At 40.0% G+C, this 14,227-nt stretch overlaps 1 protein-coding gene across 1 annotated transcript; it reads left to right on the forward strand.

Moving 5' to 3' along the window:
* The first annotated feature begins 640 nt into the window (after positions 1–640).
* Positions 641–10,578, forward strand: pde11al (phosphodiesterase 11a, like). The gene is made up of 20 exons (XM_078251865.1): positions 641–1,417; positions 2,112–2,270; positions 4,793–4,882; positions 5,055–5,195; positions 5,354–5,418; positions 5,667–5,787; positions 5,973–6,048; positions 6,201–6,268; positions 6,402–6,494; positions 6,814–6,864; positions 7,027–7,173; positions 7,247–7,354; positions 7,874–7,983; positions 8,068–8,158; positions 8,778–8,878; positions 9,029–9,106; positions 9,208–9,271; positions 9,589–9,663; positions 10,172–10,255; positions 10,378–10,578. The coding sequence occupies exons 1-20, from the start codon at positions 641–643 to the stop codon at positions 10,576–10,578; spliced, it is 2,700 nt and encodes an 899-aa protein (XP_078107991.1).
* The last annotated feature ends 3,649 nt before the right edge of the window (positions 10,579–14,227 follow it).

Here is a 14,227-nt window from a genome sequence, read left to right on the forward strand (position 1 = left end):
CCATCCACCCACATCCTACCTAAGGGTCAGGGGCCTTGGGAAAAAAACAAAACACAGAGGTTGTGTGTGAGTGTGTTCATGTTTTATTGTTTAAATATACATATTTGTCTTGTTGTCCCTTTCAAACAAACACATTACTCTTATTACACACTGTACATAAAAAAATTGTGTCTTGCCTGCACTTTTTAAATGTAAAGAAAACATCAAATTTGTACTCGGTTTTGATTGGAGCCCTGCACAGTGTCTCTGGTGGTAAAGAATGAAGAGAGCGAGTGAACAGCCTACCCTGCAGCAATTTCTAAGGAGAATATGTAGGCGCTATGTTTTTCTACACTTCTGCATAGTATTCCACTCTGACCCCCAGAGACGTTCAATCTCGACTTGACTGACAGCTGTAACGTCTCTCAGGCATCATCGATCCGGTCTCAAGTAAACTGAATCTGTTTGACCACGTTTGCTCCCAGTGTTTCAGGGAGGAATACGATGGGCTGTCTCATAAAGGGGAGTGAATGAATTCATGTTTTGAGGACATCACTTCTCTGAAAGCTCGGCTGCAGCCGCATCACTCCGTCATCCTCTCCTCTAACTCTTGTTCTTTTGCATTTGAGTGTCTCATCTGGTTCTCACAGCAGCTTTCACCATGACAACATTTGACTTCTCGGATATAGAGGCGTTTTTGGACTGCCATCCAGATCTCTTCGAGGAGTATCTCGTTCGAAAGGCAAAATGTGATCAAGTTAGCAGATGGTTGAAGGAGCATCAGCCGTCGAAACAAGTGTCCACAGCCGAGGAGAAGCGCGGCGCTGCCAGGGACCCGCTCTGGCCGACCAACTCAGACGGGCTCAGGCGCAGATCGTCCCACATGGAGCTGCGAAGGAACTTCGCCCGCTCCAAAGCCACCACCGCACACCGAACCTACGACGAGCATGTGAGCCTGAGCGAACACGAGTCCCAGTCCAGCATGAGGCGCCGTGCGCTCCTGCGTAAAGCCAGCTCCCTGCCTCCGACCACCGCGCACATCCTGAGCGCCCTGCTGGAGTCCAGGGTCAACGTGCCCCAGTACGCGTCCAGCGCCATCGACTACAAATACAGACTTAAGGAAACCAACGAGAGGGAGTTTTTCTTGGAGTTAGTAAAGGATATCTCCAATGATTTGGACCTGACAAACCTCAGTTATAAGATCCTGATCAATGTGTGTATCCTGGTGGATGCAGACAGGTGTTCGCTTTTCCTTGTGGAGGGACCCGCACACAAGAGGACACTGGTGTCCAAATTCTTTGATGTGCACTCTGGCACCACTGTCAGACCATCATCCAGCACCCTGAACTCCAATGAAGTGCAGGTGCCATGGGGAAAGGGAATCATTGGATATGTGGCAGAGCATGGGGAAACTGTAAACATCCCAAACGCATATGAGGTAAAAGTAACTACATGTGTACGATAACTACACATGATTTTACTTAGACTAAAGTTAATGCAGATGTATTTACAGTGAGTAAAGCTATTGATTAATGATGTATGACTGGTGTGGGACTCGCTATTAGGAGTAAAGTACATAAAGGGGCGCCCCTTTGTCCACATTCACACATAAAAAGTATTCACAAGTGAAAGCTGTTTTTGAAGTTGAACTGTGTGAGTTGAGCAAAGGAACGCTCAGTGTAGAAGGGTCAGTCAACCTTAAAGAAATGGAGAAAAAACTCTCTATAAGATTCAAAGAAAAAGGCAGTAAAACAAACGTTATAATTCTTTTCACAAATCAGATCTTGTCCTATACCACAACAGTTGCACTCCACATCATTATATCATGGCCCTGGGCTGCATGGGAGGCTCGGGCTACATGATAATGCTGACCCCCCTGAGGTCTATTACTGCAAAGTGTAGATATGTGTCAGAGGTATTACAGTTTTTCCTGCTTATAGTAAAAACAAGAGGCCTCCAGCTTTATTGTACGTGACACAAGTGCGTAAACCCCAAATATTTGAAGCAATGTATTCATGCAGGACTACAACGTCAAACATGCTGGCATTTAGGTATATGTGTGTATTGTATTAATGTGGCATTGTGCATGTTTGATATATGTGTACCATGTGTTTATGTGAACACTATTCCAGGACCACCGCTTCAGTGATGAGATAGACAAGTTAACAGGCTACAAGACTCAGTCCATCCTCTGTATGGCCATCTGTAACAGTGATGGAGAAGTCATAGGTGTTGTACAAGCAATCAACAAAAATCCCATGGGCACCCCCTTTACCGAGGATGATGAGAAGGTGAGCCGTTGTTATGTCTCAGCTACATGTTGGGATTTTCACATTCACATCCACTTTATTGGCTTTTTATGTAACATCTTCAGTATTATTGCAGTTGGTTTGACCATTAAAGGCATCTTTGAGATGGAGTTAAAATTGGATTCTTGTGGAATACACACACACACACACACACACACACACACACACACACACACACACACACACACACACACACACACACACACACACACACAGTAACACTTATTGCACAGAAGCTCTTGAGCCATGCAGCCGAAAACACTGTTTGTACTGTGAATCTTCTTAATGGCTGTGGAGAGGGGCAAGTGTTCCCTCGGAAGTAAACCACCAGAAGAATGAAGTGAGGAGATCAACCTCTTATTCAAGTGAGGAGCATTACTATGTATGGCTGTGCAATATATACGCACACTTAGGAAACACATTTTCAATGGATATACTTTCAATTGCTCTGTGAATACTCCACTTGGAATTGGTTTCCTAGAATTTATGTTTTAACAGTTCCACAGCCTATACATACATTTTCATTCTTCCAGTTTGTTGATGAGCAAATACAGTTTTTTTCTTTGATTTTCTAACAAGCGTCAGTCAGTACTAAAGCCACTTTTTTTTAAAACTCTTCATACAGTCGGCATTACCAACATGCATCTTGGCCAAACAGTTAACCTCACCTCCAAACCCACCAAACACTTCCTACATGTCTTAAAATACTGTAAGCTTGTTGGACCAAAACATTGGCAACAACTATCACTTAGAAAGCATACATCGTCAATTAAAACACAATAATTAGTATTTCATTATAAAATAAGAATAATAGCTGTTCACTTTATTGACTTTACTAAAGTATACTGTATGTAACAAGAACGAATCAGAAATTTGCTTCAATATCCTTTATTTGTTATATATTTGTGCATATAGTAATTTACTTGTGAAAAATAAAAAGTTGAACCAAAAACAAATTCCTGAAATTCCACGGCTGCAACGATACTGTAATTACAACAAAAACCATCAACATGTAGGCTATAGTATAATCACTCATACTGTATAGCACTGTGAGGGTTCTAGTCAGCCCTGTCTCCTGCATTTGGCCACAAGTTCTCATCAACATCAAATCTTATGTCTTCTCTTTCAGTTGGAATCAGCTGTTTGGAATTATTACTTTGTTTTATTGTAAATATTCTGCTAAAATGTTCTATATATTTCAATATGGTTACTGCAGAAATGCACACAAACTGCCATCAATCTGTTTTGAATGTTTTAACAGGGTGTTGGCATTTGAACAATGTGCTGCAGATTACAAAGTGTTTGGCAGGTGGTGGTGCATGAATGAAAAAAGAGTTCATTTAGTCCACATAGACTTCTGTTTCGCGTGTGAAGAGTTTTGACAATGTGATTTCAGTTTTGAACAATGCATGTTAGCAATCCAAAAAAACTGTAACATATTGTGTATCTTCTGTGTGTAGCAAGGCAATAAAAAAGAAAAGGTGCTCATTTGACTCACTCTGTGTATGCTAAATACATTGAAAAGACAGAGAGATGCTGGTGCAGTCAATCTCTGTAGTCATCAAACATGTTATTATTATTATTATTATTATTATTATTCACCTTTGCAAGAGTTCAGCTTCACTGAGATGCAACAGTTTGTCCACAAGGTGGCAGAATAAAGTTGTGGAAATCATCTATTCTAATGACACTTGTTTTGTGGACTCCACTTCAAAGAAATCAACTTTAAACAAAGTTTTGAGTTTGCAGTAATGTAAGCCTTTTTACCAGCTGCACCAGTGTGTGTGTGTGTGTGTGTGTGTGTGTGTGTGTGTGTGTGTGTGTGTGTGTGTGTGTGTGTGTGTGTGTGTGTGTGTGTGTGTGTCATTATTGCAAAATGGGATCCTGGACTACCACAGAGGCAGCTTTGAGTACTTTGCCAGGTGTATGTCTGTGTGTCTGTGGACAGATTTTAAGACGTGATAGCGTCAAAACCGTGCATGATGCACTCACAAAACTTTACATGTGTGTAGTTGAGATCAAAATGAAGGCCAAGTTCGAAGATGGGGTTGGTCCTAGCAAGGCTCATTGGAAATAGGGGGTAGGAAGAAGAGAAAAGTCCATTGCCCACGCAAGATGGTCTCCAGGTTTTTTTTTTAAATGATTTTGCTGTATGTGAATATAAAACAAAACTCTAAATAAAGCCAAAGCAAAGTAACTTTAGTATCTGCTTTTGAGCAACAAAGACACTGAAAATAGAAAAAAACATCTCAGCTTATCTTGACACTTAAGGGCCCTTGATGTCTCACTAAATGCCTTCTTTCTCCAAATCAATACTTCATTAATCTATTTGAGAGGAATTTGTTCAGAGAAGCAACTAACTCAATCGTGACTTTCTACCCCCATCTCCACTCACTCTTTCTTTGTCTCTTACCTAGTTTATGCCCTTTTGTTTAGCATACAAATAGCTAACATTGTTATTGATTATGCATGTTTTTCAGAACTTTTTTCTTACTTTTACTCAGGTACTGCAGATGTATCTACCGTTCTGTGGAATATCGATTTCCAATGCCAAGTTGTTTTCGGAGTCTCGCAAGGAGTATGAAAGAAGTAGGGTAAGAGAATATAAACTGTGCATTTACAAAAATATGTTTGGTTGTTTTATAGCCACTGGAGAATCAACAATAACATTAACATTTTTATACTTGATTAAAAAATGTAGATGCAAACATATGTCAACACTGTGAAATCCACATAAGTCATTAGGGTCCTTTCTCGTTGCCACAGACTCTGCTGGAGGTGGTCAATGACCTGTTTGAGGAGCAGACCGACCTGGAGAAGATTGTTAGGAAGATCATGCAGCGAGCGCTGACGCTGCTGCAGTGTGAACGCTGCTCTGTGCTTCTACTTGAAGACATCGACTCACCTGTGAGGCTCTTTATCAATTCTTAAGATTTTCCGACCTCATAGATTCATTTACTTTAACTTTACCATTAATAAATGTAGATTTTCTTGTGCAAAACTCTCCTATCTTTGTTTCTAAATGTTGTTCCTGCTGGTTGTGATGACGCATGTTTTATCATTAGGTGGTGAAGTTCTCCAAGACGTTTGAGCTCATGTCTCCCCTGTGCAGCATGGACCATGACATCAGGTGAAAGAGGCATCATGAAAAAGACTGTGATTAGCTTATTAATTCTAGGAGGGGAGTTATACATAGGGGGATGCCAAAACAGCAACACACACCATAAATGGATGTGATGTGCATTCATACAAATCCATAGTAAGATAGTAGATAGCAGGAAGAAAAATAAACTCACTCAATATTTACTGCTGTTGTGCTGCACGTGTAAGTGCCCAGACCTGACTATTGTTTCCTGTTTGTGTTATTGGCCACATCAGCATGGAGAAGCTATCGTGTTCCGATTGGCTAATCAATAACAGCATTGCTGAGCTGGTGGCTTCCACAGGACTGCCTGTTAACATCAGTGATGTGTGTCAGGACCCACGCTTTGATGCTGAGGTGTGGACACAATAGTCTCCTGCTTAGACCTATTAGAGCTCACACAAATGCATGGACACACACTACAAACACCAAGAAATACAATTGTATGTGTTCTGTTTTAATTCATTTCATAGTCAAAGAAAGAATGTGGGCTCGATCATTTCTCAAACAAACATAAACTTCATTGTCACTGTCTTCCACAGGCGGACCAGGCCTCTGGGTTCCACATCAGATCAGTGTTATGTGTCCCTATCTGGAATCGAACTCACCAGATAATTGGTAAATTGACCAGAAATAAATAGTTTCACTGGGATACCAATTTTCATGTTACAGGAAATTCAACTGTGTGTGTGTGTGTGTGTGTGTGTGTGTGTGTGTGTGTGTGTGTGTGTGTGTGTGTGTGTGTGTGTGTGTGTGTGTGCTTTATACAGGGGTTGCACAAATTCTGAACCGCCTAGACAGGAAGACGTTCAATGATGCAGATCAGAGACTGTTTGAGGTTTGTTTTTTAATTACAGCTGTTCCACCTAAACTTTGTTTTAAGTTTTCATTGTTACATTGGATACACATTATGCCACATTTTTAAGGTTCCTTTTATGTGTTTTTTTCTCTGACTTTTTCTTTGTGTACAGGCATTTGTGATATTCTGTGGACTTGGAATCAACAACACTATGATGTACAATCAAGTTAAGAAGACGTGGGCCAAGCAGTCTGTAGCACTGGATGTAAGCACTGCAACATATTGAATGTATAAGAAAATAGTAATTGAGGAAAGTGGCTCTCCACATTCATTAGCGTCTCCATCTGGGTTCTGATCTATTGCCCGGTATCTAACCTGAGCAGCCACATTATCCTCGGAAAACATGGTTCTGCGTCTCTACCATAAATATAAAGAGAAGACTACCATGCCATAAAGAGAAGTAGGAAAGATAGATGGAGTTACATTTCTTGGAACATATTATCTTCTGCAACAGTGTCTTTTTTAAGAGTTTGTTTTATTCTGTTTTCTATGTCTCACTGTTTTGCATGATTCGTTTTTTTCAGATGTTGTCCTACCATGCTACCTGTTCCAAGGTAGAAGTTGACAGACTCAAGGTAATCTCAGAGAAAACTACATTTATATATGCACATTATCACTATACTAACTCGCTGAAATGTACAAAATCTGATAAGTGTGAGTGTAACACCTTTTAGTGCTTAGCATCCTCCCTTGCTGGCATTGTGTGATTGACAGCTCTGTCCTCTGCCCCCCCTAAGGCAGCTAAGATCCCCCTGAGCAATGAGTTAGGCATTGATGAGTTTCACTTCAATGACTTCTCTTTGGACAATGACGCCATGATCACCGCGTCACTCCGGATGTTTCTGGATCTTGGTGTTGTCCAAAAGTTTAAAATTGACTATGAGGTGAGGCCCTGGAATATGTCCTGTGATATGGCAGTGTGTTTGTATGTATATTCATCTGTATGCCTTCTTGTAGGTTTTGTGCCGCTGGCTTTTGACTGTGAGGAAGAACTATCGAACTGTGGCGTATCACAACTGGAGACATGCCTTCAACGTGTCGCAGTGCATGTTTGTTATGATCACAGTATGTTTCAAGATTTCCAACTTTTCTCATGCCAGAGTCTTGTGTCAGATGTTGCCCCCCTGCAATCTCTCTCCGGGTTTGATTTCCCTCCCTACTGTCAAACTGTCTGATACAGTATGAAGGCAAATTTCCACCCAAAAAAAACCATCCAAACTTAGACCATTGATGAGGATAACAAGTTGTTGAGGTTATTTTTAAGTCTCAGTGGACTTATCAACAATCAGTCGCTAAAGAAAACATCATTAGGAGGAAACATCCCAGGAGAAACATCATTAAGAAAAAATTCAAAAGAGGAATATTTGGGTTAAGCCTCAAAGAGAATGATCAACTTGAATGATCAGGTAAGCTGAGAGCTTGCAAACATCAATAAACAAATTAGCAAATGTAGCTCCTGATCAAAGATTTCCCATCCCATCACATCCACCAAATGGCACTAGCTAATACAGTATAAATACAATTAAACAGAATAGATAGATAATGATTGGATTGGTAAGAATATGCTTATCTGCTTTATAACAGACAGCCAATTTCCAGGATGTGCTGTCAGAGGCTGAGATACTGGCACTAATGGTCGGCTGCCTGTGTCATGACTTGGACCACAGAGGCACCAACAACGCATTTCAAGCTAAGTAAGTGACGCAGGCCTGAAGTATGATGACGAACAAGTGTCTTATAGGTGTCTGAAAGTGTCACTGCTTTGTTTTGTCCTGCAGGACTGGCTCTGCTCTGGCTCTGCTCTACGGGACGTCAGCCACCCTGGAGCATCATCACTTCAACCATGCAGTCATGATCCTACAAAGTGAGGTCAGACCAGTATTTCTCATATGTTGATATAGGTTTACAGGTTTAGCTGAGTTTTCCTTAGTTTGCTTTCCTTTACTAAGGAGCTGCACGTGTCAAACTTGAAGTGATAGAACACTTACTCCTTGATGAAATTTTAATTCTAATTTGGATTAGCCAATGAATTGGATCATTTTTACTGTAAGAGAAGCATCAAATACAATGTTGCATGTTACAAATAGCTTCAATATCACATGGTGTCATGGTGTTTTTTTAATGTTTATTTTCTAGTCTGTACAATAATGGCTCAATGCCACACACCACAGCTTTAAGTGTTGACAGCCAACTTAATAAGAAAACACATACAGCACTGACCATCAGTGACATTATGAGACTGCTTTGATCAGTTTGATCATCAGGAACTGTGTTCTCTATTGATTTATTTTAACAGAGGGCAGAGAAAGTCTATACACATTGCTAATTAAAATTGATAATGGGAGCCGCATTTGACAGTGAGCGATGACTTTACCAATGCATTGGCTGTAAGGAGACATTAGCCACTATATAATAGCTACTATTATTCATCCTTGCCTGCTTTTGTGTGTGTCCCTACTGCATGCTATTGTATTTGTTTTTCTCACAGGGTCACAATATCTTTGCAAACCTCTGCTCTAAGGAGTATAGCAACATGATGCAACTATTGAAGCAGGCTATTCTTTCCACAGACCTTACTTTGCACTTTGAGTAAGTGGTCTTTTTAATGGATTCAGAGTTGAAATATGTCATGATTATATAATAAAACTGAAATAGGTTGGATATTGTGGTTGGTGAACACTGTATTTTCTTTGTCTTTTAACATTTTCTGTATCCTTGACTGTCTCACTGCATTGTAAGGCGCAGAACCAAGTTCTTTGAGTGTGTTCTGTCTGGAGAATTCAGCTGGACAGATGAAGGACACAGAGAAGTTCTCAGGTTTCTACCTTTGTGCTAAATAAAACTTTCCTGTGCCAATATCACTGTAACTGTAAAGACTAAAAGAAGCAGCTATAAATGAGCTTTGATCTCATCGACAGGTCCATGCTGATGACAGGATGTGATCTGGGTGCGGTCACTCGTCCTTGGAAGATATCCAAACAGGTTTGATGTTTCTCACATCTGTGCTTTTATGTTTGAGGGCTTGGAAATGTAAAACTATAGGTGGAATTTGGTTAAACAAAGGACATGTTTGCATGTTCTACCTATTTCATACTGGCAGTTTTAGGCTCGAGAAATGTGTATGTTCTCTGTGAAAAATACAGGAATTGTCCTTGCTATACCAGTAAAAGTAAATTGAGCACAACATATAGCAAAATGCATGCACCTACTAGCTTTGCACCCCATGTTTTAACATCAAAATGTTACATCATGTTTGAGTAAAATAAGGAAATAATGATTTATGGCATTCATGTCCCAAGGTTGCAGAGCTGGTGACGAGTGAATTCTTTGAACAAGGTGACAGAGAGAGGTCTGAGCTTAAGTTGACCCCAGCGGTAAGTAAGCAAGCTTTCAAAGTCTCATCTCTCACTGGGATTTTTTTCACTTTTCACACAGATTTCTATCTCATACAGAGTTGCCAGCATACACTCATGTTCTTAAAGTGCTCATATTATGCTTTTTGGCTTTTCCCCTTTCCTTTATTGTGTTATATATAACACACGTTATAATGCTCGCCTAGCTGCTAGCATGGCATGCCCTCATACTCTGCAACTGACTAGCTAACAGTACTTACTGTGCATGTGCAACTCCCAACAAAGATTGATCAGAAGTGAGATGTCTCACTCTGTAGCTAAAACAGAGAGCTCAACACACAGGGGGAAAAGAGGAGCTGCAGTAATGTGCAGTACAACAAATATATGGTGTTTTCTGAAAATTAAACTACATAAACCTATTCTGGTACAACCTCTAAATACAATTATGAACCTGAAAATGAGCATAATATGAGCACTTTAAATTATGAGAAATTTTTTGGATGACAGAAGATTATCACCCTTTCTGTAGGCCATATTTGACCGCAATCGCAAAGATGAACTACCTGCCTTACAGCTGGAGTGGATAGATGGGATATGTAAACCCCTTTACCAGGTAGGTAACCCTTGATGTCTGAACTTAAACTTTAACTGTGGGTCTCATTTTAAAAATCACAAAAATAAAAGCATAATTTGCGAGTTTTGAATATCAACTGTAATCTCATGTGTCGCTCCCAGGCAATGCTGAAGCTCAACAGGAAGTTGCAGCCGATGGTCGATGAGATAGATGCCAATCGAAATAAATGGCAGAAGCTCTGCTCATCCTATCAGGAGAAATGCAGATTCTCAGTGTCCAATCAGAGTGCTGAATCAGATCAGAGTCCTGAGCCCCATGAAGATGCAGAAACAAATCAACAGCCAGAGACTATACATGTATAGGTTTATCCATTAAATGGCTCACATGGGACTCTTCCCATGCCCTGTGATTTTCTAACACATGCACTTCCCCAAAAAGGATTTTTTTTAAAATCTCCCAAGTGTCACTGTGTTAAACTCAGGAGCGTGAATAATACCAGTTAAACTAAATTTCAAAAGGCAGTTTCCACTTCCTATCTATCTATCTATCTATCTATCTATTTGAAAGCTTTTCATTACTAAGATATACATTATACGAATGAGAGAATAGTGTTGAAACCAAAGAGGGCCACTTATTACTGTAATGTGTTCTAATGGGAACTGCCTCAAACCACAAGCCCATTGGAACACCTTTACAAATCAAAACAGGAATCACTGGAATCACTGTGATTTCTCTCACATAAAAACGCAAATTGCCATTATGAATGTAGACCGGAGCATGATCTTGTTCCTGAATGTTTCTTACTGTCTTACCTCAGTTGCGAATCTTTGGCTGCATGGCATTATTTTTAATGTTTGTAGGTTTACCAAGCCTTCGGCCGTCAACTTCTGTGAAATGTGTGTATCATGAAAACCTTGTATCTCTAGGTAAGGAATTAGGCAGATAAGTGTGAAAGACCAAATGGTAGTGTATTGATTTTGTAAGGAAGGTCACTGATAAAATCCTTACTTCTCAGGCCAACCCACCCTTGCCAATATAGTTCAGAGAATACTACAGATCCAAGACCTGCGGGACTGTCTGCTACTTCAGCACCACGGACAGCGCCATGGACCTATCAATACCAAGGGGGTTAGCGAACCTCCTCAAAGCGTACCTCCTATGGCGCCATTTTGATGCTAACAAGCCATCACCTGCCGTTAGCATTCCATTGACTGCCATTCATTTTGGCGTCACTTTGACTGCGAATAACTTTACATCTGAAGCGTTTAAAGACTCTTTATTTGTCCATTGTTTATTTCTTAAGAAACACGACAATGTATAATAGGCTCCATTACCTTGTATCTCATGTTATGGCTCCGTAGCAGACGTTTTTGTAAAAATAGGCTAACGATTGTGTCATAACCACACGACTTTCTGTCGCACAGTAGATAAATTATTCTCTCCGTCATTCAGATAAAGGATCAATGAGACTAACATATTCAACTAAACAACCCCTCTATCCCTGCACTTTCTACTACTAGAGGCTGAAGAGGGGGGTGGAATGTAGGGGCCTGCATTTTGATCATTTTTCTAAGAAGGGGGATCTCATCCCCATTCAAATCGCATAATGCCTGTATGTCTATAATGCCTGATCTACATTCTGTTTACAAGGTCCCACATGTAACTGTAACTGTTACTGTTAGGCGAATGAAGGCCCAGACACACAGAGCCGACCACCAAACATCAGCAGAAAAGGCAGTTGGGCTGATCAGTCTCCCCAAATTCGTCAAAAAAGTGCCTCGGAAAACACCAAAGCGACAAGACGTAATACATCTCCATAACAGCAGGCGGCGCTAATCTGTATTGTCGCCCAAAAATGAAAACCGGCAGCTGATTGGACGAACACGTCACGTGGGTCTTGTTTCTCCAGAAATTCAAAGACAGACTGTCATGGCGGCTTGTTCATATGATCTCATATTGTACTAAAATAGTTCACCGAAACGTGTTTCTGAAAACATTTTAAGCGAGAAATAGGCCATGTAGTTGCTGAATCTGTCTTCATTTCAGATCAACAAAAGTCAGTTTAAAAGGTTTTGAGAGACTCTAGTCATGTTCATTCCGCTCCCCGTTTCCGGATTACCACTCTACCAATCAGATGGGCCATTTGAGTCCGACTGCTGGCAGTGCCCGCCCCGCCAATTATACATGTCAAATCGGCCAAAATGAAGGACGGCGGCCCCTCGGACGGACGATGGCACGGAACACACCGAACAGACTCGAGTCACTGACCTCGCCAGACTGTCCAACGGCCGATTATCGGCTCGGTGTGTCCGGGCCTTTACAGTAAACCCTCAGGATGCTAGTGATGACTCCACACATCTGCATTAGCTGAGCAAAGTTTGGCTAGTTTTATTGTTCTACAGTATATATCTATAAGCTGCAAACAACAGCATGAAAAATATCTGTGAGTTTGTCTCACTCTGGGTAAAAAGGAAAGATTTCCCCAAAACTGAACAATGCCTTTAGAAGACTTGAGTATTGTACAGTACATATAAAGTAAAAGTTTGAAGGTTCTTATAAAAGTAGAATGTGTATGTATTCATTTGTTTCTATTGTTTGAGATTCATCACAGTGTTTTGTAGTTCTGGGCAGCATGCCGATTATGTTGAAACTGCATGTATCATATTTGATGTTAAAACTGGACATTATCTTGATGCCTTTGACTGCCCTATGAGATTTGCTTTGCATGAAATTACTGTAAAGGAAAAACTAAGTGTTGATATGTACGCATATTTTTGCTGCACTAATTGTTGTTGAGAACAGATAAAGATTTCTATTTTCGATCACAAACTCTACCAAAATTATACATTCATTCTTTCTCATACATCTATATTTATGCAAGATGTAGAATTGGCATTTTCTCGTGGTATTTATAACTGTCCACTAAAAAGATATTATTAGAGAAGACAAGAAGAGAAGAAAGTGCTACATTTATGATAAAAGGGAGTAAATCAATCTCCAGCTGGTTTTGTGAATAAAAGGCTGTGGCATCGAAACTGAATATTTGTTGTAATTTGTGATTTATACATTTATGTAGATTTCCATGGCTAATTGTTCACAATTACTGCAATTGCAAACAGTGGATTATAGGAACGTTTACTGACAAAACTGTGGCACTCATACTACTATATAAGACAACAGACGCGTGAGTGTGAACTAGACTAGGATCCAAAATGGTGTGAATACACTGCAGTCACAAAGTGATTGACAAAACAAACACAATACATGAATGAATATGACTAAAGAAAAAGGAGAACAGTTATATGATGATGATATTATATGATAGAAGTATTAAAGTAACACATTTAGGCCAAAATATAAAGTAGATTAACATGTTGTAAGCAGAGGGCCAAGGCCTAGGGTGCATTCAGCCAGTGCTGCCTACCTGAAACAGCAAAAGTGGAGCTACGCCTGAGGGCTGACTGAACAAACATTATGTTGCTGTGACAATGTTGCAGAGACAACCATGCAGGTCTGTGATAGACTGCTCACATATAGTTTATCAAATGTCAACATCTGCTCACTCACACAGTGATTTGGCTGTTTGCCAATACTGATTATTACTAGTTGAAGTACAAAATATTTCTTCTTATTGTTCGTGTCATACTTGAGTTTCAATGTGGATATTGATAACTTTTACTGAAATACAGTATTTGCATTTCTGATGCTCTGCAGTTCTGTGATTACACCATGTACTTGAAATTTAGCTTGAGAACAGAGTGCAATATCAATTAAAATGTTAACAAGAACTTTTGAAATCATCTTATCACGAAGCTGAAAGAACAAAGCTCATCTGTGAACAAAAAAATCACCAGTAAGAAAAACATGTGTGACCTGAAAAAGGTGATGCTAAAGGTTAACTGATCCACAAAGCAAACATGCCACAGCCTCACAGAGAGCACATTATTTACATATTATATACACACAGAGATTATTTACATATTCATACAGTCTCTTTTAAATCCAGTTATT

The sequence above is a fragment of the Sander vitreus genome, chromosome 6, assembly GCF_031162955.1.
Source record: "Sander vitreus isolate 19-12246 chromosome 6, sanVit1, whole genome shotgun sequence".
Lineage (NCBI taxonomy): Eukaryota > Metazoa > Chordata > Actinopteri > Perciformes > Percidae > Sander > Sander vitreus.